General features: G+C 56.0%; 5 protein-coding genes across 5 annotated transcripts; 3 read left to right on the forward strand and 2 right to left on the reverse strand.

Moving 5' to 3' along the window:
* Positions 1-1,606: 1,606 nt before the first annotated feature.
* Positions 1,607-5,233, forward strand: PHSY_004425 (hypothetical protein; the record flags this gene model as incomplete). Its single annotated transcript, XM_012335038.1, has 1 exon — positions 1,607-5,233. The coding sequence occupies one exon, from the start codon at positions 1,607-1,609 to the stop codon at positions 5,231-5,233; it is 3,627 nt and encodes a 1,208-aa protein (XP_012190428.1).
* A 368-nt stretch (positions 5,234-5,601) lies between these two features.
* On the reverse strand, positions 5,602-7,785 carry PHSY_004426 (hypothetical protein; the record flags this gene model as incomplete). The annotated part of the gene is made up of 1 exon (XM_012335039.1): positions 5,602-7,785. One exon carries the CDS (start codon positions 7,783-7,785, stop codon positions 5,602-5,604), a length of 2,184 nt encoding a protein of 727 aa, XP_012190429.1.
* A 194-nt stretch (positions 7,786-7,979) lies between these two features.
* PHSY_004427 (hypothetical protein) lies at positions 7,980-10,510 on the forward strand (the record flags this gene model as incomplete). Its single annotated transcript, XM_012335040.1, has 2 exons — positions 7,980-8,004; positions 9,366-10,510. The coding sequence occupies 2 exons, from the start codon at positions 7,980-7,982 to the stop codon at positions 10,508-10,510; spliced, it is 1,170 nt and encodes a 389-aa protein (XP_012190430.1).
* A 358-nt stretch (positions 10,511-10,868) lies between these two features.
* Positions 10,869-11,990, reverse strand: PHSY_004428 (RNA exonuclease 4; the record flags this gene model as incomplete). The annotated part of the gene is made up of 1 exon (XM_012335041.1): positions 10,869-11,990. The coding sequence occupies one exon, from the start codon at positions 11,988-11,990 to the stop codon at positions 10,869-10,871; it is 1,122 nt and encodes a 373-aa protein (XP_012190431.1).
* A 748-nt stretch (positions 11,991-12,738) lies between these two features.
* PHSY_004429 (glycoside hydrolase) lies at positions 12,739-21,295 on the forward strand (the record flags this gene model as incomplete). The annotated part of the gene is made up of 6 exons (XM_012335042.1): positions 12,739-13,692; positions 14,806-17,584; positions 20,086-20,246; positions 20,339-20,733; positions 20,830-21,064; positions 21,140-21,295. 6 exons carry the CDS (start codon positions 12,739-12,741, stop codon positions 21,293-21,295), a joined length of 4,680 nt encoding a protein of 1,559 aa, XP_012190432.1.
* Positions 21,296-21,863: the final 568 nt, after the last annotated feature.

The following is a 21,863-nucleotide window of genomic DNA, read 5'->3' on the forward strand; positions in this document are numbered from 1 at the left end:
CTAAGATCCGTAAAGCATGTTTGTCTAGGAAGGGCTAACAGGTTCTCCAAGCTTTGTTCCTGACGCGCGTCTCAATCCAGCCGAACACTGAGACAAAAAAGAAGGAAGCCATCGTTCGGCGGCGACGGCCGATGATGAGAGATCGGTGCTTGCTCCTTATGCTCGCTGACTCGCTGGCGATGTTGGCTCGCTCGTCGAGATCGCAATTCGCATCGCTGCGATCGGCTGATGCTTAGCTGTCTGTCACGCTCAGTCGAGGGGAGAACGCGTCGCTCGCCTCGCAACACAACTCGGACTCGGCAGCTCGAGCTTGAGCTTGGACAGCATGATTCAGTTACAGAAGTACAGTAACCCCTTCTTCATTGTTTGTTTCTTTGTTTGCTTAGTCGATCGTGTGTCTGTGAATGGCAAGACCCTGAGGTCGCCTGCACATCGCTTAGTCGTACAGCCGTCAAGGTACAACTGTACATGCCCGCTTCCTCCGCTCGATCAATCGAATATTGCAACAAGAAGCCTGATCACGTTGGCGTTATCTTGCGCAGTGCAAAGTGAGGACATTGCGGTAGAAGAGAAGACGACCCCGTCGTTGCTACACTGGAAGAGGAAGCGGCTCGGGGACCGGTGTAAGGTAGCGGAGGATTGAGGATCAGCATTACGACATCATCTTCTGAGACATACTTGTATTTTGGCTGCCCGAAGACGGATGCTTCTGCCAGAGGCAAGTAAATCAGTCAAAGCAACGAAACCTCAGCCGAAAACGGTTTCAGAGATGATTTGTGTGAAGAGAGAGAAAATCGAGTCAAATTGGCACAAGAACGAGAAGAGCAGAGCCCTTCACGCATCGCATTCGGATTCGCCTACAATTATTGGAAGTCTATTCCTATTTGAAGCACGCAGAGCGCGAGAGGAAATCAACACTTATGCGCAGTTTCGAGCCACGAGAAACAAGGAAAGAAAAAGAAGATAAACGATTGTTTTTCTTTTCCTTTTCCGTGCCTGCAGACCAACACTTCGCGCAGCAGACAGAAAGGGTTTGTGTGTGTGTGTGTGTGTGTGTGAGAGGGAGCGAGCGACGTCCAAATCCATCCATCCGTGTTGGGAGCATCGCTCATTCCGTAACAGCTCCTCTGTCTGCTGCTGCCTCGTTACTGTCACACTTTGTCGACTCTCGGACTCAACCGCCGCCGCCGCCGCCGTCGTCGTCGCCTTCGCCCATTCCAGTGTGGCTGTCTCTGCCTGCTTCTCTCTCTCTCTCGCTCTCTTTTACCCCTCGCCCTCTGTCACTTTCGGTCCTCGGATTCTTCGCTCCTTCGCATTCTCTCTCTCTCCCTGTCGTCCCTCTCCCATATCATCGCGCTCTTTCCGACATTGATCTGCCTCTCCGGAACACAGGCTACACCACTTTGTCGTTTGCCTGCGCTTCTTCGGCTCTCTCCACGGTCGCAAACCATCAGCGAACAAGTCGACGGCCCCGCCGACCTCAGCGTATTCGCAGCACCCTTCCTGTCGTCGCCGTCGTCTCTGCAGCACGATCGGTGCGTGACTAGATACTCGAACTGCGAGCGATCACGAGCCGTTCGGATCGGTCCGATCCACAGTCAGCATCATGACTCGCCACGACACTGCTCAGCCATCGTCCTCGTCGATACCGCCCAAATCCCACACCGATCGCGCCGTCACTGCGACCACCGCCAACACAAATGCATCCCAGTCGCAGCCAACGCCTTCGACGCCCCCCACCGCCTCTGCCGACCTTCCGACGCCGCCGACCTCTCACACCGAATTCCGTCCTCCCCCAAATCCGATCGCATCCTCCTCCAGGATCAACACGGATGATCAGCACTCAGACGCCAGTCCCACAACCACCGTATCGGACAACATGGGGCCTCGCAGAGCCGCCGCTCGTCTAAGTGGCGGCAGCACTTCCTTTGATCGCAATGCCGCCGACGACTCGTTCTCTTCGTCGCACCGCAGAGCCAGCAGACGCTCCAGCATCGACCGCAACGACGAACGCACCATGGCAGCAGAACGCCCCATCGATCGCACCTCGTACCGCTCCCGCGCGGCACATTCCCCCTCGCGATCCCCTGCGCGCTCTCCTACACCATCCCCCATCCTTGGTCCAGCCTATGCACTCGACGACCACATCGACGACCACGAAGTCCTCAAACTCGGTCACCTCTCCTTCCCCATGCTCGGCGTTGGCGTCGGCCCCACAAAGCAAGAGATCGAGATGCTCGTCTACGGCTCCTTCTCCACCAGCACCGATTCCGCAGATCTACCCTCGCCCGCCGACGAGTCAGGCAGCCTCGAGTCCATCTTGGGCTCCTTGGCAAACATGGGCTTGGACCATCCCACCGACACCTCTGCCAGCGAAAGAGAGCGCGAGCTCGCCGGCATGGTCAAAATGCTCGCCTCTCGATGCACCACCCTCACAGAATCGCGCGACCGAGCACAGTCTCAATTGAGGTCCACTCGCCTCACCGCTCTGTCCGTCATCTCTTCCATGAAGCAGGCACACGCCCACGCCCTTGCTGCGCATCGCAACGTCACCGATCGACTCGAGGCAGAGCTCGACGGATGGAAGGCTCAAGCAAAGATGCTCAGCGCGCTGCTCAATCGCGCACAGGCTAAAGGCTTCGACGAGAGACGCTCCAACTCCACCTCGGCTCCCGTCGTTACCTTTGCTGACAGGGCCAAGGCTGCAGCTGCTTCGGGCCCTTCGCCCACTAACAACCGCATCTCCTCGTTCAAGGCCGACCCCGCCGGCACCAATGGCGACACCAACCAACGACTTCTTAGTAGTCCAAGCTTCCTTTCTTCCGCCCAGGACAACAAAGCACTTGCATCGCCTGGTACTACAGGCCTTGGCATCTCTAGCTCTGGGCTGGTCGAGCTCGATGCCGACCTCTCGCCAACTGCCTCGCTGATCCGTGAGCGCAACAAGCTCATCACGGATAAGAAGCATCTCAAGGCTCGCGTCAGGGATGCAGAGGCCCAGGTCTTCAAGTTAGAGAGCGAGCTCAAAGCTCTCCGTCCTTACCTCGTATCTGGCGGCATCAAGGCAACTGACCTTCCTGCACCGGTTGCCGACGCCGATGCTCTCGGCAGCCACACCCCAGGCAACCTTAGCCAGCCCGGCACTGCGCCCACCACCCCAAGCCGATCCGGCAGCCGCAGAGACAAGAGCCGAAAGAAGCGCAATGTCACCATGGGCGACGCAGAGACAGAGCACCTCATGCTAGCCGCCCGCCGACTGCGTGAGCTGCGCAAGGAGCAGCAAGCAGCTTCCGACCTCACCGCTTCTGGCTCCTCGGCCGACTCGAGCTCTTTCCCACCCACGCAAGAGAGTGCCAAGCAACCGTCAAATGTCGTGTCGGGCAATCAGGCCCTCGCGCCTGCTGCCGAGCTCCAAGCCAATGCCGTCTCGCATTCTTCGCCTGTCAAGCGGCAGGCTAGCGAGGAGCCGATATCTGCAGACAGAGATGGACCACGTGCATCCGGTCCACGTACGCCGCCTTCTGGATCAGCGGAACGGCCACCCAAGACGCCCAAGTCCATGGCCAGCATTTCCAACACCCCGCGCACCGGTGTTCGAGCTCGAGAGCTCGACGAGCTTGCTCGCGGCGATGATCGTCGCGACAGCTGGTCGGATCGTCACCGCAGGGTTGACTCTGCATCCTCCTTCACGGGCATCGACGAGCTCCTTCAAGCTGCAGAGACGCTCAATCCGGGCGCTGCGGCACCTTCGCCCAACATGCGCTCAGGCAGACCTGCTCCGCATTTCCCTCTTCCAGGCGGGGATCCGACTTACTACGCGAGAGAGCCTCCTCATCGTGGCGCAATGGGCTACCCTCCGCCGCTCTCGGTCGCCACGCAACGCGGTCCAGAGTACGATCCGTACGGCGGCTACGGTGCTGCACCCTATCCGATCCAGTCGAGTCCGCTTCGAATGGCCCACGAAAGCCCCAAGCGCCGACGAGTTTCGTCCGCTGCCTTTGACTTTGAGCCCTACGGCTCCCCGTTCCTCGGCGAGCGCCAGCCTCGTGTTCGTACACAGACCGAGGGAGCCGATCCGTTCCTTCAAGGCCGACCGTACCACGATTATGCTCCGAGCGGACCACCCAGCGCCGGTGGAAGCCAGACCTTGAGTGCACTCGACCTTCTGGCGGACCAGGCCACGGCCAGCCAGAATCCATCGCAAGGAAGCGACAGGTCCGGCGAGTACGAGGGTGTCAGTCCCATCGGCAGCCTCAGCAGCGAGGACGAGATGGTCATGGATAGCGAATCCAGAAGGAAGTCTGGTTCGCGTCTGGCATCCTCTCGAGCGCACGACGGTTCCCGCAGCTCGAAGGCCAACGGCTCGCAGACTTCGTCTCGCAACGGTGAGAGCAAGAGCTTTGGCGGCAATCAGAATCCGGAAAAGAGGCTGCCATACGTTCGATGGACCTCGGAGGAGGACACCAAGCTGCGTGCTGCCATCAAGGAGCACGGCCAACGATGGGAGCTCATCTCACGCGCCGTGGGGACGCGCTCGTACCATCAGTGTCGACAGCGGTACCTGCTGATGCGACGCAAGGAAGCGGCTGCCAAAGCGAACGGCGATGACAACGACGGTGGTCAGGGTCTCTCGGCGTCCGCCTCGGATCAGCAGTCGCAGGAGTCCGACTATGGTCAGGATCCGGTACCTGCCAGCTCGAGCAGTCGCAGGAAGAGTGGCTCACACGCGCGCCGCGCATCTCGCGGGGGAGGCGAGTACAATGACAACGGCCCAACCTCGACTCCTCTCCACAAGCTGTCGATCGGCGCGCCGGCTCCTCCCGGCAGTGTCTACGGTCAGTTCTCTCCGACCCAGCGACAAGAAGCGCTTGCACCGCCTTCGTCGCAGACGCCCACGCACAGCAGGATGATGTCGCATCCGCATGCCGCAGGTCCGTTGTCACCGTCGATGCAGCCGACGTCACCTTACTCGTCGCAGACGCCATCTGCTGTGAGGCGAGGACCGTATCCACCGCCTTCGCCGCTCTCGATGTCATCGAGGCAGCTGCCGCCGTTGCAACCGCCTCCCGGTGCCTACATGTCGCAAGGTCCACCCTCTAGCCCGCTGTCGTCCGGTGGACATCGCCGGCAGTTCTCGGGCGATACGAGACCACCACAGGGAGGCAGTGCACAGCAGGAACCTACAACGCCTACCTCCGGGGCGAGAAGGATGGGAGCTGCTCTCTACAGTTGATCCTCCACCCACCCACGCATAGGACTTGCTTCATCTAATCCCCTGTTCTCAACACCACTTCATCTCAAAACCTATACCTTAACATTCCCTTCTAGTCTTGATCGTAATCGCATGGACCCGCAAGGACATCTCCTTCTAATCTCCCCCTGTTCTGCTCATTCATCTCTTGTAATCCGTCTCACACTCGGATGGATGCAATGACCACACCCCACGTACCATTCACACTTTTTGTTCTGATCTTGTTTGACCACATGGTGAGCTGTCATTTGCTAACTTATGGCACTTTCTCAGACTTCCATGTAGGTCGAGGCTGATTCCAACAACAGCGGTGCCCAGTCCAAATCTCAGCACACCTTTTTGACTTGAGATCAAAACTTGCCAGCCAAGCTCCTCGCCGCTTCCGAAGCCGAGATCCTCGACCTGCCACTAGCAGTGCCCGACGAGCCAGAGTTGAGTGTGCCGAACGGATTTGGTCGCGCACCACCTGCGCTGGGACGATTGAGGAGCATGGACTGCGTCCCGTTGGCACCCGCGTTAAAATTGGAAGCGAACGGATTGTCTCCCACGCGAGAACCCGATTGGGATGCGCTTACATGCATGGATCGGGAGAGGTTGGGCGTGCCAATCGGAGAAGCGCCCGACCATGCATTGGACGAGGTCGGCATGGGCGACCGTAGCTGAGACTGCAGCGGTGGTTGTTGCGGCGTAGGCGAGGAAGTGTGCGGTGTAGACGCTGCGGACGTCGGAGACCTCATCGTTTGGTCAGGTAGCAGCGACGGCGGCCCTGGTTTGCTGGACCCAGTACCGTTGGGTGCAGAGAACTGCGATTCTTCAGGTCTGGACTGAGCTGAAGATGGACGTTCCGCTGACGAGCTCACGTCCGAGTGAACATGAGCAAACGGCGGCCGCGCCGACTCTGTAGCCTGCGTCTGCGCATGCGATGGCCTCTGCGGCGTCTGAAACCTGCTGCCTGAGCTATCCGGTCTCCTTGCACCGTTATCGAGCTCAGCCTTGAGCCCTTTCATCTCCTTCAACAGCTGACGCGAAAACATGACGCTGCCCCTCGCATGCTCCGCCAATGCCTGCTGCAGATCCTGATGCGCATACTTGCTGTGGCTCTGCAAGCTGTTGTGCAGCTCTTGGCTGATCTTTTTGAGATGGAGCGCAAGTGCGTGTTCGTGCCGCTTTGCCTCTTGAAGCTCCTCTAGTGCGTCGTCGACTCGGTCGGCGCGAAGGTTTCGCTGCATTTTGAGATGCTCAGCTTCTCTCTTTTTGTTCACGGTGATCTTTTGGGCGTTGTGGTGTTCCTCGACAAGAGCGTTGCGGGCAAGCATGGTCTCTTTTGCGGCTCTAGCGTTGATGGACTGGTAGGCGACGGCGTCGCCGATGGTCAGCAGCTCGGTGTTGGCTAGCGCATCTTGGAGATCGCCGAGGGTGCGTGCGGTGTAGGCTGTTCGTTTTAGGACGTAGGGCAGACCGAGGCGCAAGGAAGGTGGTCGGATTTCTTCTACAGCACCGAGGTTGTTGAGCTTTACGGACAAGTCGGACAGGGCGACGGTGAGCAAGCGACGCGAGTTGGCGAGCTTTTCGGAAGCTTCAGCAGCATCGGCGAATTGCATTTCGAGACGAGTGACTTCAGCTCTAGCAGCTACGAGGTCCTCGTCATCGTCGTAGACGCTTCTAGACGTGCTGAGGCCTTTGTTGCTGCCGCCGAGACCGAGGATGCTGAAACCACCGCTGGTGGTACGAGATCCAGCGGAGGCAGATGTGGCGAGCACGCCGTTGGGAAGACCGCCGGTGGCATCGACACCGCCATAGGCGACGGAAGCTGCGCTTGCCATGGCGTTTGCGAAACGTTTGCGAGCGGCGGAGGAGCTTCCAGTGCCAGGCGGAGTGGGCGAGTAGGCAAAGTCGGCTTCGATCAAGTTGCGGGTCTCTGGATGGTCTCTGAGCGCAGGCTCTGCAAGGACGCGAGAGAACCATCTGCTGAGCATGAGACGGAGGATGCGGGTATCTTCTAGGCCACTTGCGGTTGTGGATGGCAGCGGCAAAGCGGGCACAATGATGGCGGGACTCGAGAGCGAAAGGGCGAGAGCGAAGAGACAGAGCTCGCGATAGGTTCGGATGACTCCCGGATACGAGGAAGCGCGGAAGTGAGGCAGATTGGTGAGCGCATCGAGGCGCACCAGCAGATCCTTCTTGGCCTTTTCGATCGTCTGGATGCGAACGCGCAAAAAGAGTTCTCTCGGTTTCGAGTGAGGCTCATAGACTCGAGCAGCATCATTCTCGGACCGACCAACCACTTGCCCTTTGCGCTGTTCCAGATTTGGATGCATCCCAGACGCGGATGTGCCGGATGCAAACGTCGAGGACGACGGCTGTTGAGCCTCCGGTGCTGAAGTGGGTGGAGGAGGGACCGGCTTGTCCGAAGAAGAAGATGCGATTCGAGCGGCCATGCCGGGATGAGGGCCATAGGATGGTCCACCGTTGGATGTCTGCTGCTGCTGCTGCTGCGAAGCGGCGTGCGCCGACGGCGATTGTTGAGCTGACATGTTTTCGGCTCAGCTTGAGGAAGGGTCCGATGTGATGGTATGCGCCGGAGACACGGGGTGTACTCGGCGGCTGTCACCTTGGTCGATTGTCTATGACGAGAGCATGTTCCAATGCTTTCGCTCAGGCTGACCGAAGAGGGCTTGGTGGTGGTCAGCGAATGTGATGTCGAGGTCGATCAGGGAGACCGTGATGTATGGTGGAGGAGAGACCCGAATACGGTTGGTGAGCGTGTGACTAACTGCACAGGCCACGCGTGTGTGAGCGCGAGACAGTTCCTGCCGCCACGCCGATAATTGACAAAAAAAACAGGAATCAAGCTCGCTATTGCTCAAAGCACCTTAATGATGCGGGCGGCACTCTCTTTTGGTCTTGAGGTTGCGGCTTTCTCTACTACGCTCCAGACACTCTCTCATCCACGGGTCGCCTTCTTGGCCGCTCAGTTGCTTGGCGTCAATCAGCAACGTGGTGAGAGCAGGCTGTGTAAGATCGTCAAGCTCGAACCAGCTGGTCTAGAGCTGGCAGGAAAGGGTCCAGCAAGTCAGGAACCAAAAGCACCAGCCAGGCCGTCTTTGCGTGCCGGAGCTCGCCGCTGCTCTAATAAACGTGAGTATTCAGATTCAGAGTCTCGATTCGTGCAGTTCTGCAGCCCGTCGCAGCTTCGTCTCGGCGGGTGTGGCCATTTCGCAAGCCGAAATCACCGATTGCCACACTCTCGGATAGTCGATTGTCGAGATCGAGGGTTCTGTTGCCCATTGCCGTGTTTCTTCACACTGCCGCTTCAGTGTGCTCGCGCGTTCTTTGTGAGGATGAAGACGTTCGTCCCGCAGCGCATAGACAGACAGTGTGATTTGTTAGCGCTTGAGGTGACACTTCTTGCCGCCCCATGGTTAGCCAAAAGTCGCGTCTTTGGGCGCGGCTGTCTGTGCATGAGAACGAGCTGGGCAGGCCATGAAGCGGGTTGCTGGACAAAGTCAAGTTCGATTTCATTGAAGGAATTTCCTTCGCGCTTTGTCCACGTTGGGGCAACAAAAGCAGCCTTGACGGGAGGCGGTCCGTCCGACCTGAGCGTTGGCGAATCCCAATCGGCTTCCAAGCCTGCGTCGAGCTGAGCCGACTTTTGTTATTTCTCCCTCTGCGTGCGGGCGGCTCGAGTGTTTGTTTCGAGTCCCGCGACTCCGGCATCATTTACTCGTCGGGTCTTCCGTTGCTTGCTCGCTCGCTCGCTTCCTTCTTGAATGCTCGCAGCATAGCTTTGCTTCTCTGACCATCACACTTTGACCTTCGTCGCTCTCTGCGTCACCTTTGCCTCCTCGATACGGAGACACTGATCATAGTCAGCGGCTTCCATCCTTCATCACCGTCGCTTCGTCCGAGCTCATCGCCATACAAGCGACCGCGCATTTTGGACACACCTCAACTACCGGTCGCTCTATTGTCGGGTCGATCACCTACTCGCTCAGTGTCACGAGGAGCCGTCATCGCGATCCAGCGCCGCTCCCTGCAAACACCATCCGTAGATTTGCGGCGCTTTTCGCTCCTTCCGTGCTTGCCCCTCGACATCTTCTCCGTTCACGTCTAGGTCGGACTAGTCGAAATCTCGTGCCCCGTCTAACCTCCGTAATCATGTCTCAGCCTACTCCTCTCGATCCGGCCATCGTCGCCGTCCTTCGTCCCGCCATCATCCAGATCCTCAACAACGCTGACCTCAGCTCCATCTCCGCCAAGAAGGTTCGCGCACAGCTTGCTCAGCTTCCACCACACGCGCTTCCACCATCCCTCGACCTTTCCGCAAGCAAGAAGCAGGTCGACGAGGTCATCCGCGACTGCTTCGATCACATCTCAAAGGGCATGCCTGCCCCACCTCAAGCTCAGCACTCGTACAACGGCGCCTCCTCCGTACCACCCTCCGGTGGTCTCGCCCTTCCCGGTATGGGCGGCGTAAGAGGCGGTCACACAACTGCTCCCACAAGTACCTCCTCCACTACCTCCAAATCCGCTCCTCCCAAGCCTGCCGCCGCCAAACCCGCTCCATCCTCCAACGGCAGCTCCAAGCCAAAGGCAGAGCCCAAGCCCAAGAAGAAGGCCACAAAGAAGCGTGCCGTCGCCGACGATGACGACGATGACGAGCCCCGCAAGAAGAGGGTCGTCAACCCTAATAACCCTTTCAACAGGCCGCTCATCCTTTCACCCAAACTCGCCGACGTCTGCGGTGGCGACGAGATGCCACGCCACGCCGTGGTCAAGCAGCTATGGGTGTACATCAAGTCAAATAACCTTCAAAACGAGAGCAACAAGCGTCAGGTAGGTTCCTTCACCAGCTTCTGCCGCTCTCACGTACGAAACGCTGCTGACATTTCCGCTCCTTCCGCGTCGCTGATCCTCCCGCATTTGTCAGATTCTGTGCGATGCGAAGCTCACCTCAATCTTCGGCAAGGAATCCGTAGAGTGAGTGCGACCAAATTTCCACCCTGCTGCGCTTTCCGCACCTGTACTAACGCCTCGACTCTTCTTGCTCCTCTCTCGGCATTCCTATTGCAGCTCCTTCGAGATGGCAAAGCTGATCGGTTCGCACCTCACCAAAAAGGATATTCCAAAGGAAGACGCATGACCGCATCATGTGAACCTTTCTTTCTCCGCAGACGGCCCGTACCGGACGAGCCCGTGTCTCATGCTCTTTCGCCGAATCGTCCGCAGCAAATGCAGATCCGATATACTGCAGCTTGAAAATGGCGTTTCAGTTCCGCGTGTACTCCCGCATCAGCAGACTCTCGAATGCTGGCTCGTTCACCTGTACGCATTCCAGAGCTATACTTTGCTCGGCTTTCCTTGTACTTCCAACAAACAAATGGTTGTAGTGCAGCGATATCCTTCTTCACCGTACCACGTTTCTCTTATCAAAATGCGACTGCTGTGCATCACTATTGTCCCGAGGCGAAATCCAAATCCAGATGCAGTTGGGTTGATGAAATGAAGAATGCAGGTACAATTACAAAAATGCAGGACAATGAATCAGATCCGAAGGTTTACGCTGCAACGCAGCCTGTGGATAGCAAACGATCGATCAGGAAGGGTCGAGGCCACGTTACACGGACTCTTTCCACCAGTCGGCCTTTGCTGCCATTCGAGGTTTCAAGCGCACGGTATCCTGAAGTGCGCCTCCGCGCGCCAAACTCAAGATGCTCCTCTTATCGAGTGCGGGTGAAGCAGCATCGACAGCTTGACCGTTGGCGGGAGCCTTCCAAACTTTGTTGGCGCCCGCCGATCGCGAAGCCAGCCTTGCAAAAGCACCTCCACCTGCTTTGCCTTGAGATCGAAGCATCTCGTCCCATTTGGGCTTCTGACTGCGGAAGACGGCCATGGTGGCGCGTGCGTCTTCGACCGAGGAATGCGATTCGCCTTCGAGCTGAATGTCGATGCCAAGGACGAGGTTGGCAAGCTTCTTGAGACTTGGGTACTTGGTCTTTGCTAGATCGCGCAGCGGTTGAAACGTGGCCGTATCGCGGATGAGCGGCTTGGGATGCGAGAGGAGCAACGCTTTGAGGTCGTTCTGGATGGCATGTCCGACCAGCACCTTGCCTTTGATCAGGTTGGCCACCTCGCCCTGAACTTCGCTGAACGAAGGAGCGCCTTTGAGATCCTTGGGTCTGACGCCGGATACCCAAGTTCGATAGTCGGTCACTTTCTCTTGTGGCCGGACGAAGCGATCGTAGATGGTCGCGCCGTGGAAGTTTACGATGGAGACACGTGCAAGGATGGACTCGGAGCCCTTGTCGCCCACGCCGACCATCTCGCAATCAATGGCGAGATAGTTGCCCGGCTCCTTCTTGGCTGGATTGGCATCGGATGGCAAACCACCGAGAATGATCTGCTTTTTGAGCTTAGCGTCCACGATACCTTCCCACTCTCCGCTACGTGCCATCTTATCGGAAGCACTCTGGCGAACGAGCTCCAAATCTTGCGGAGAGATGTCTTCGGCAAACCATGGCAAGGAAGTAGGAGCGGGACTGGATGATTTGCTGCCTGCTGAGTCATTCTCTCGGAGATCGGGTTTGGATCGCTTCGGCTTGCTGGATGAAGTGGAGGCCTTTCTACGCGCTGTGGAAGACGTCGTGGCGGAGGTGGAAGCGTCCGAGCCGAGCGACTTCTTGAGCGCTTTCCAATTGCTACCTGCGCTCGCAGAGCTGGTACTAGCGGGTCGCTTCATGTTGGCCGATGCAAGCTTGAACCAGGCGACGGACTGCAAAGTGAGTGCGAATTGGATTGTGAAAGGCGTGTATGCGGCGAAGAGTGAGGTGGTTGTGAGGGCCGAAGCTGCTTTGATGGTTGCAAAGGTTGTTGTGAGATGCTCAAAGAGCGAAATGGATGGTCTGCTATACGACGGGATTCGTAGTGGCCATCGCGGGCTCAGAGCTCGTAGCAGATTTGTGAAGATGATGGTCAAGCCTCGACCGACACCAGGCGGCCGTGCTTAGGTGGAAGGCTGACGCCAGGGGCGACAAAAGACACTCTGCGCTGATTCGATCGGCTCGAGACGGTCTCCTCAGTGAGAATGACGGTATAAGCGATGATGAAGAAGGAAGGGAAGATGGTGACAGGGATGGTGGCGGGGTCTGTAACGAAAGAATTGACGCGAGGCTGGCTGTGTGATATTGTGGAGTTTGGGAGGAAAAAAAGTGAGTTTGGGGGCAGGCTGAAGCTGTAGCTGCAAAAACTTGGAGACCCTGAAAGCCTCAAATTTCCATTTCTTTGTTTGCTTGCTTGCTCGAAAAGTCATGCTTACATATTTCACATTTCATTTTCCCTTCCATAGCCGTTGCTGCGTTCCTGCATCCTCCGACCGCGTCTTCCGAGTCGCGACGTCGACGTCGGGTTCGTTCCGACACTCTTGTGCGCTTACCGATTGATCGCGTTGCCTCCATTAAGTCACACTTGCCCGTAGCTTCATCACAGCCATGCAAGCGGTCTTTCCGACTGTGCGTATCACTGCACGCGGTGCTGCTCCGGCCAGCAGCCTCGCTCGTCGATCACTTGGCGCTCACTTGCATTCGGCGAGTAAGCCGAAAGTGTTGCTTCTCGACCAAATCAAGCTCGCTACTACAGAACTCAACCAGCTGTCCAAGGTAGCTACCGTCGTCGACTCGACCGCAACGTCACGACAAGAGCTCATCGACATGTTTCAAGTCGGTGGCGAGTATGCACAAGTGGTAGGCATCTACCGTCATTTCGGCGGTGCGCGCTCCATCAAAGTCACAGGTCGCTTCGACCACGAGCTTGTCTCTCAACTCCCTCCCACACTACGCTACATCGTTCACAATGGCGCAGGCTACGACCAGCTTGACGTACAGGCCCTGTCCGACAAGGGCATTCAGGCATCCAACGTTCCCAGCGCCGTCGACGATGCCACTTCGGATGTCGCACTCTACCTTCTCCTCGGCGCGTTGAGACGTTTCCCTCGAGCAAAGGCGGAAATGAACAATGGCAAATTCAACTCTGCCTTCTCTTTCCTTGATGCGAGAGATCCGCGAGGCAAGACCCTCGGCATCGTCGGCGCAGGTGGTATCGGCAGAGCATTTGCACACAAGGCATCGCACGCCCTAGGCATGAAGGTCCTCTACCACAACCGCAATCGGCTTGCCCACGCCGTCGAATCGCACGCAGCAAAGGGTGGCATGCAGTACGTCAGCACTCTCGAAGAGCTCCTTCAACAATCTGATGTCGTCTCTCTACACTGCCCTCTCACGCCCGCCACAAAGGGCCTCATCGGTAAGCAACAGTTGCAAACCATGAAGAAGGACGCTATCCTCATCAACACAGCGCGAGGGCCCGTCGTCAAAGAGCAAGAACTTGCAGAGGCTCTCGAACAAGGCACCATTGCAGGAGCTGGTCTCGATGTCTTTGAGGCTGAGGTATGTATCCGCCAAGACCTCCATCCCGCATGCGCTCCTGCCAATTTGCTGACCACGTCCCACCATTCTGATTCTTCCGCTTGCATTGTCCCACAGCCAAAGATACACGAACGTCTCTTTGCTCTCAAGGATTCCAAAGTCGAGTTGCTCCCTCACCTAGGAACCTTGACCTTGGAGACACAAACAGAGATGGAAGCCGTCTGCTTGCGAAATCTTATGCAAGGGCTCGAGACCGGCAATCTCGGCTTCACCGTTCCTGAACAGAAAGGTGTCTCGTTCGGCTAAAGCCTTGTCGTGGCTGCCCAAATACCCATCACATGCAGACATGTCTCTATCAGTCCGTGAAATAGAATGCTGCGCCCAACCTTCTTTCCTTAGATTCTTCTCCAAGTCGTCAGCAGGATGATGTCTGAGATCCATCGCCCTTTTCGTCTCGGTAAAATCACGTTGAAATTCGCGCTCACGCCAAACAGCGCCGACTAGATCCAAAAAAAGTGATATGACACATTCAATCGTATTCGTATATGTAGTCGTCTTCTACTCCCCTCGCCGCCCAGCGTTCGGCGTTCATCACCATGCGGTCTTCCATCTCGGCACATCCCAGATCGAGAAGCATGTGATAAACAGACATCTTATCGTACTTCGGCGGCACATGCAAACCCCAGCCTCGGTCGTGCATGCCCGGACATTGACCTGGTCTGCTTGCTCTACAAGTGAACAGCATTCGTCGCTGAAACGTACCTGATCGCTTGGCATCGCTCCATTGTGTTCTGCCATCACACATTCTCCTTTCTTCTCTGCCACCAACAACACATCGCCGGATCAGGATATCAGCTGCGCTTGCAGCCGCTCCGTCTTGTCGCAAGCCGAGATTTGGCTGGGTCTTTTGTCAAGACTTGTGATTGCAGCCGCAATCGATACCACTTGCAGCGGGAGCACATATATCGGCCAACAGCGGCTTTTGGGCATCGCTACATCTTCATTCTGTTTGTCCGAAGCTAGATCATGCGTCTCCTTGATCACCAACAATTTGGTTCGAGCCGCTTTTGGAGAAGTACCAACCTAGGATGCTACTTGCTGCTCTTGCTCCTTACCACGCTTTTGGCCGATAAGGTTCGAGCTCAAGCTCAGGTGCAGCCTGCTCTCGTCGGTCGCAACATTGATGCTGTCAATAGGGCGGCTTCCGAGTCCTTCCAACAAGACATCGACGGGCCCAATTCTGAGCCAACGTCGCCTTCGACACATCCTCCACTTTCACGAACACCCAAACGCGATGCATTTCCCAACGTCGAGCTTGACCTTACTCCCTCATCATTTGCCAATCAAGAAGGTTTGGTCGCCGATCAGCGCATCCTCCCAAACGTGCTTAGAGTCACAGCCAGTGGTCTCACCGGCGTCGCTGAGGCAGGTCAGAGCCTCTTTGACGGCATCGCACAAGTCCTCCAGCAGAGTCAGCTTGCTTGGGCAAATTTCGAGAACGCTGCCAACCTCACCCGACTCGTCCAGGATTCCCTGGCAAATCGACCTGGAGGCTCTGTGTTTTCCTCTCCCCTGTCGCTCAGCATCAATAGCACCATGCAGTCCGATTCCGAAACTGATGCGAATCGAGCCCTTGCCCAAGCTTCAACTGGTAACGGTACATTTTGGCTCGAGCTCGTCGACCACAACGGTTCGGCCACCTACAATCCCAACCCCTCTTCGTATCCGGTCTTTCGCAATGTCAAGGACTTCGGCGCCAAGGGAGATGGCACCACCGATGACACCGCAGCCATCAATCAGGCCATCAGTCAAGGTGGCCGCTGCGGTCAAGGCTGCGGCAGCTCCACCATTTCGCCCGCTCTGGTATATTTCCCACCGGGCACCTATCTGGTTTCCTCACCCATCATCTCCTACTACTACACACAGCTGGTCGGCAGCGCGACCGATCGACCCACGTTGCTGGCTGCTTCCTCCTTTCAGGGCATCGCCGTCATCGATGAAGACCCCTACGCCTCTGATGGATCTAACTGGTATATCAATCAGAACAACTTCTTCCGCGCCGTTTACAATTTCAAGATCGACTTGACGCAGATGCCAGCGACATCGGGCACCGGTATCCACCACCAGGTGAGCCAGGCTACGAGCCTCTTCAATGTTCACTTCGAAATGCGTCAAGATGAGCAAAACGGGCAGCAGGGCATCTTTATGGAGAACGGCAGCGGTGGCTTCATGACAGATCTCACCTTCCGAGGTGGCCGATACGGCGCTTTCCTTGGCAATCAGCAGTTCACGGTTCGCAACAGCTCCTTTGAGAACTGCCAAACCGCTATATCGCAAGCTTGGAATTGGGGCTGGTCTTATCACGACATTCGCATCTCCAACTCCACACTCGGCCTGGAGATGCGCACTAGCCCGAATCCGGAATCGGGAAGTCAAGGCGCCGCGTCCATCTTGGCGTACGACTGGAGCTTGAACAATGTCGAGACCGCCTTCAACATTACGACTCCAGGCTCGGGCACTTTGATTCTGGACAACATCTCGATTGATAATGTTGGCAGTGTTGTCAATGCCGGCCCAGACTCGGTCCTGCTCGCTGGCTCCGATCAGTCCTCTGTTATCGAGAGTTGGGTGCAGGGCTCTCTCGTGCAGAACAAGCAGCAAACGCAAACTGTACAGGGATCTTCACGGATCAACATTGCGAGACCGCCCTGCCTGATCAAGCAGAACAAACCTTCGACGCCTTGGTTCAGCCGCAGCAGACCTCAGTACGAATGGGCGGGGCCGTCAGACATTGTCAACATCAAGGAGCTCGGGTGCGTTGGAGACGGTACGACTGACGACTCGCAAGCCCTTCAGCAGATATTGGACGACAACGCTGGCGACAAGATCGTCTATGTGCCACATGGAACGTACTACCTCGAATCGACCGTCACATTTCCACCGGGCACAAGAATGGTCGGAGAGGTGTGGCCTGTCCTGATGGGTGGCGGTTCTCTCTTTCAAGACGCCTCAAATCCTCAGCCTGTTGTGCGAGTCGGAGAGCCAGGTGACGCGGGCATCATGGAGATCTCTGACATGATTTTTTCTACGAGAGGACCTGCGCCGGGTGCCGTCATAGTCGAGTGGAACATCCGAGAACAAGAGGACTCGCAGGGCTCGGCTGCCATTTGGGACAGCCACGTCCGGGTCGGAGGCTTTTCGGGCACCAACCTCGAGGCCGACAAATGCGCCCGCGAGCAACCTTTGAGCAATGACTGCCGTGCCAGCTTCCTCAACCTTCACTTGACGCCCAACTCGAGCGCTTACATGGAGAATACGTGGATGTGGACAGCAGACCATGACCTCGATTTCGGGGATCGCGCTCAGGTCAATCTTCTCTCAGGACGCGGCGTCCTCATCGAATCGGCCCAGGGTCCAGTATGGATGTACGGCGGCGCCTCGGAGCATTCGGTACTCTATCAGTACAACATCGTTGACGCTAGCAACGTCTTTATCTCCTTGGCGCAAACCGAGACCGCATACTTCCAGGGCAAGGGCCGAGCAGTCGCCAGTGCAGAAGAATCGCTCTCCATTGAGACATACCACGATCCCAACTTCAACCTCTCGTCCACCCAGTCGTCAGAGTTACCCTTCCAGGATCCGAGCGATCCTTATGAGAATCGTGGTCTCGGGATGAGGATCGCCAACAGCACCAATGTCTTTGTCTATGGTGCAGGCTTCTATTCCTTCTTCGACAACTACGATCAGAGCCAAGTCTCGGCGCGACGATCGCAGAAGAGGATCCTCTGGCTTCAAGATTTGAATGACGACGGCAACGTGTGGGTTCTCAACCTCAACACGGTCGGCGTCGAAAAGATGGTCACCGTCGACGGTCAAGACGTCGTCGACGAGGGACCGCTTCGCAATGGCTTTGGTAACACTCTAGCTGCTTGGGCGGTATCTTTTTGACATTCGACGTTTGAACATGTGGGTCAATGCCATCTCAATCACACGGTCTTGTCTCTCCTCTCTCTGACCGTTTGCGCGTGTGTGCGTGTGATGCATGGCTTCGTAGAGGTTCGACACCCGACCCCATCTTCTCCGAGTGGTGCCGCTGAGGAGTCTCGCGTGTACTCTCCTAATGTGCTTGCTGCAGCTATGGTAGGATGTCGTCCACGAGGCCAGTGCCGAATCTCACAAACACCGCGTATCAAGATGCTCTCAGCTTACCCGATCGTTTGACGGACGTTCGGCCACGTCGAAATTTGGCATTCGTCGGCCGCAAAGAAGCGCGACGTCAAATGTTTTTTTGGACAACAATTACCGAAGAAAACCTTGTCCGATGTTGTTAGCCTGAACGCAGGGGCGACAAAAAAAATCTCTGTTTACACCAGTCAAACAAAAAGCTTGACTTGAGGCAAAGCGTAAGCGTCGATCAACAGTTCAAAATAGATTTCGTGAATCGTCCGGTTGCACTTATACTAGCTATGTCGATTTCTGACTCTAATTACTGTGGCCAAAATTGTCACTCTTCAACACCCAACAGCGTCGCTCCAGAAGGGACCATGAGCATTTGAGGAGATATTGTCGGCCCTCGCCTTACGGTAAGGTGACTTTGGGACCAATTTGTCGACAGAAGGCTGTTTTCTCTTTTTTGGAATAGAATGAAAACCATGAAACCCATTGAATTTCATTCGGGGATTCTCCATCAATGACAATCCACCGCAATCGCTGAGATGACAAAATGACTCGTAACAGGTTTGGAAATGTGCTGACGAAAGTCACGTTTTCCAGGATCAAATTCTAAAATTAGTTTATACATTGAGCATTTGGCTACAAAATATTTTGCACCCCCGTCGCGACGCTGGACTGACCAAAATTGACCCCTAATGCTCTGAGCGCAATGCTCCTCATAAGTTTTTTCTTTTATGAAGTGGCTAGTCAGCCTCTGACGTGTGACAGAAGCATCTCGTTGACAAATACAATAATCTCACTTTCGGTGAACACATGGACTTGATTACTTTCGTGCTCAAGAGCCCACTTACATTCTGCCCACTCAACTACACTAGCTTCTTGAAACGAAAGAAAAGAAGTCGCTGCTCCGAGCAGGGTCGCAGAAACGTGTTTTCAGTCATCTATTGATATTGAGATCAGCTTCTATATTACTGTACATATGCTTATACGTCGTTCGTTGATCTCAGAGCGCGATCTTGTGCACATTGACATTCTAGGCCATGGATTTCTCGAGAAACAGAACAAATTTGTTATTAATTGGACGGGTCGAATGAAAAAACAGAGAGAACGCGAATCGCACAACTGAGCAACGGAGCGTGTCGCCGACCGTCAGAGGCTCGTTGAAACTTGGTACGGAAGAAGTGATGTCACTCGATCCTTAGCGACGCTGGTGCGTTCTTTCGGAAGCCGTTCCGTCTGGTGAGTGACGATGATGCAGTGGGGTCGCACTGATCTCTGGCCTAGTCGAGACACTGATAGAGGGGCTTCGGCTGCTGTTCCATCTCGGAGTCGGTTGAGTCTGCCTTCTCCTCGGCGATGGCGGCTTCGCTGCGGGGTCGTCAAGGCACATGAGTGACACAAGATCTCACGTGGCAGTCGAAGAGCGATCTGGGCTCTTCCTCAGCTAAACGAGACGACGGCGCAAAGCACCGTGCAGCAAATGATCCGGACTGGAACTGCGGGCGGACTTCTTAGCAAAGCCTCAAAGTGTAACTTGGAGAGACGCGTGCACGGTTGTCGCAAGGAAGAATTGGCAACTGCACGTCACATGTCCGCGGCTGCCTCCACGCGGATTTCCCGAAAATGAACAGCAGCTGCACAGTCAGCCAGCTCCACTGTTCGCTGTAGCCAAAATCGCGTTCGGGATCGAAGGCTCTGCCGAGTCGACCTGCTTCACGACCATCACACCTTCATGAACACATTGCATCCTCGCAGCTTTCGAAGCACAGCGCCAGCTGATATCTCTCACTTTCACCTAGTCTCAATATACTTGAGGAAGAAATTGCGCACAGACGTCGATCGCAACAAACGAGGCAGCCTCATCACCTCGAGCTGCTAGGATTCGACAACAGCCATGTCTGCGCGCGAAAAGTGGGTCATTCTCATCCCGACCGAGCCGGCGTGACCGCTACTGACAAACGATTTGGGCTCTATGTTATGGTGTTGCAACAGGAGATCAGTGGACGCCGAATCCGCGCCCGTCACAGTCGCTGACGGTGCTCATACCAATGGTGTAAGTTGCGCGTGGGGTAGTGCGAGGTGACCTGTACGGAGCGGGAGCTGACACGTACACTGGCTATTTCCATGCTAATGATGTGCAGGTGCTGAACCAGCACCCAAAGGTTACTTCTTCGGCAGAGCCCGGCGCGGCCGCCAAAGGCACCGCAGGCGGACCCACTGCAGAACTTCCCTTTCGTGTAGGGATCTCAGAGGACTCGAATAAACGATGGCGGAGAGCCATGGAAGATTCGCATGCTTTCGTCTACGACTATGGGGGTGTGCACGGCCAAGGCTTCTTCGGAATCTTTGATGGACATGCAGGCAAGGACGCTGCCGAGTGGTGCGGTCAGAACTTCCATAAGGTATGTTGAACGGATCGAAGGTGCTGCACCACTTTTTACGACTCACGGAACGCTGACGCGTCTTCTTGCCTTCTCATGCGGCGCCCAAATAGTATCTGCTCAAAACACTCGAACTCAACCAAGACAAACCCGTCCCCGATTCCCTCAACTTGACATTCCACAGCGTGGATAAGGAGCTCGAGAATATCGCAAGCCAGCAGGGATCGTCCAGCGGATGCACGGCTGCCGTTGCGTTCCTGAGATTGGAAGATGCGTCCGGACGCCCCCTCAAAGCAGGCGAAGAACCCAGCACCGAACCGGACAGCAAACCGGACAAGGATGCAGCGTATCAAGCGCAACCGAGTGGGCGAACGTCTGGTGATGGTATTTGGGGCAAGCTGTCGAAGCGATTCGATTCGTCAGATAGCAATAGCAAAGGCAGCCAGTCCACTTCAACGCGAAGGGTTCTGTACACTGCAAACGTCGGAGACGCAAGAGCCGTCCTCTGGTAAGTAGGAAGGATCCAGTGCGAATTCTTTCGACATGTCAGAACAAGCCCATCGCTAAGCCTCCGTGTAACACTTCACCTCCTCTCATTCGACAGCCGCGGCGGAAAAGCAGTCCGTCTCACTTATGACCACAAAGGCTCGGACGCACAGGAAGCGAAGCGCATCACTGACGCCGGGGGCTTCGTGATGAATGCTCGCGTAAACGGCGTCCTTGCGGTCACAAGATCCCTGGGCGACTCAGCGATGAAAGAATTCGTCGTCGGGTCCCCTTACACAACAGAAACGGTCCTCGGCAACGAAGACAGCTTCCTCATAATTGCCTGCGACGGGGTGAGTACGCCAGATGCTTGTTCGCTTGTCGATACGCAGGATTCACTGACACTTTTGCTACACTTTTCAATGCAGCTGTGGGATGTGATCGAGGATCAGGAAGCAGTCGACTTGGTTCGAGACGTGCACGATCCGCAAGTCGCTTCGCAAGAGCTCTTGAAGCACGCTCTCAAGGAGTTCAGCACCGACAACACTTCGGTCATGGTGGTTCGCTTTGCTCCGCCATCGTGATGATGTACAACATGTCTTTACCCCGACAGCTTTGCAGACAGACGCTGAGCTATCGTTTGACGTGCGAGTTGAGCGACGACTCGGCCTGCATAGAGACCAGTGGTGACAGCGTCGTGGGAACAAAAACTTAGCGCGATGAGCCTCAGAGACGTGCTGGACCATGAAGGTCTTGTCCGATTCTCACCGCCGCATACGAAGCGACAAATCCAATCCGGAAATGTGGAATGACGAAGTTGAAAAATACATGAACAGATCGAATGAATGTGTGTGTGACGACCGACAGACACGAACACTAGAGGTCGACAAAAGGTCCGGAAGAGGAAGCGCATGACGACCGAACCACGAGCTTTGATGGCGAGCGGAGCGAAGTGGACGCGTGAGGAACAACTACAACATTACAAGAAACAGAAAGACGTGGTATAGACAGCCCCGAGAAACAGCTTGGCCGATCCAAATAGGCACGAGGCCGCTTACAAATGACATACACTGCACGCAGCGCACGAAAGCCCCGAGATGCGATGGTTCGTCCGTCTCCAGACTTGGGCGCGCGGGTCAGAACAGATGCGGA

The sequence above is a fragment of the Pseudozyma hubeiensis genome (assembly GCF_000403515.1).
Source record: "Pseudozyma hubeiensis SY62 DNA, scaffold: PHS45, whole genome shotgun sequence".
NCBI lineage: Eukaryota > Fungi > Basidiomycota > Ustilaginomycetes > Ustilaginales > Ustilaginaceae > Pseudozyma > Pseudozyma hubeiensis.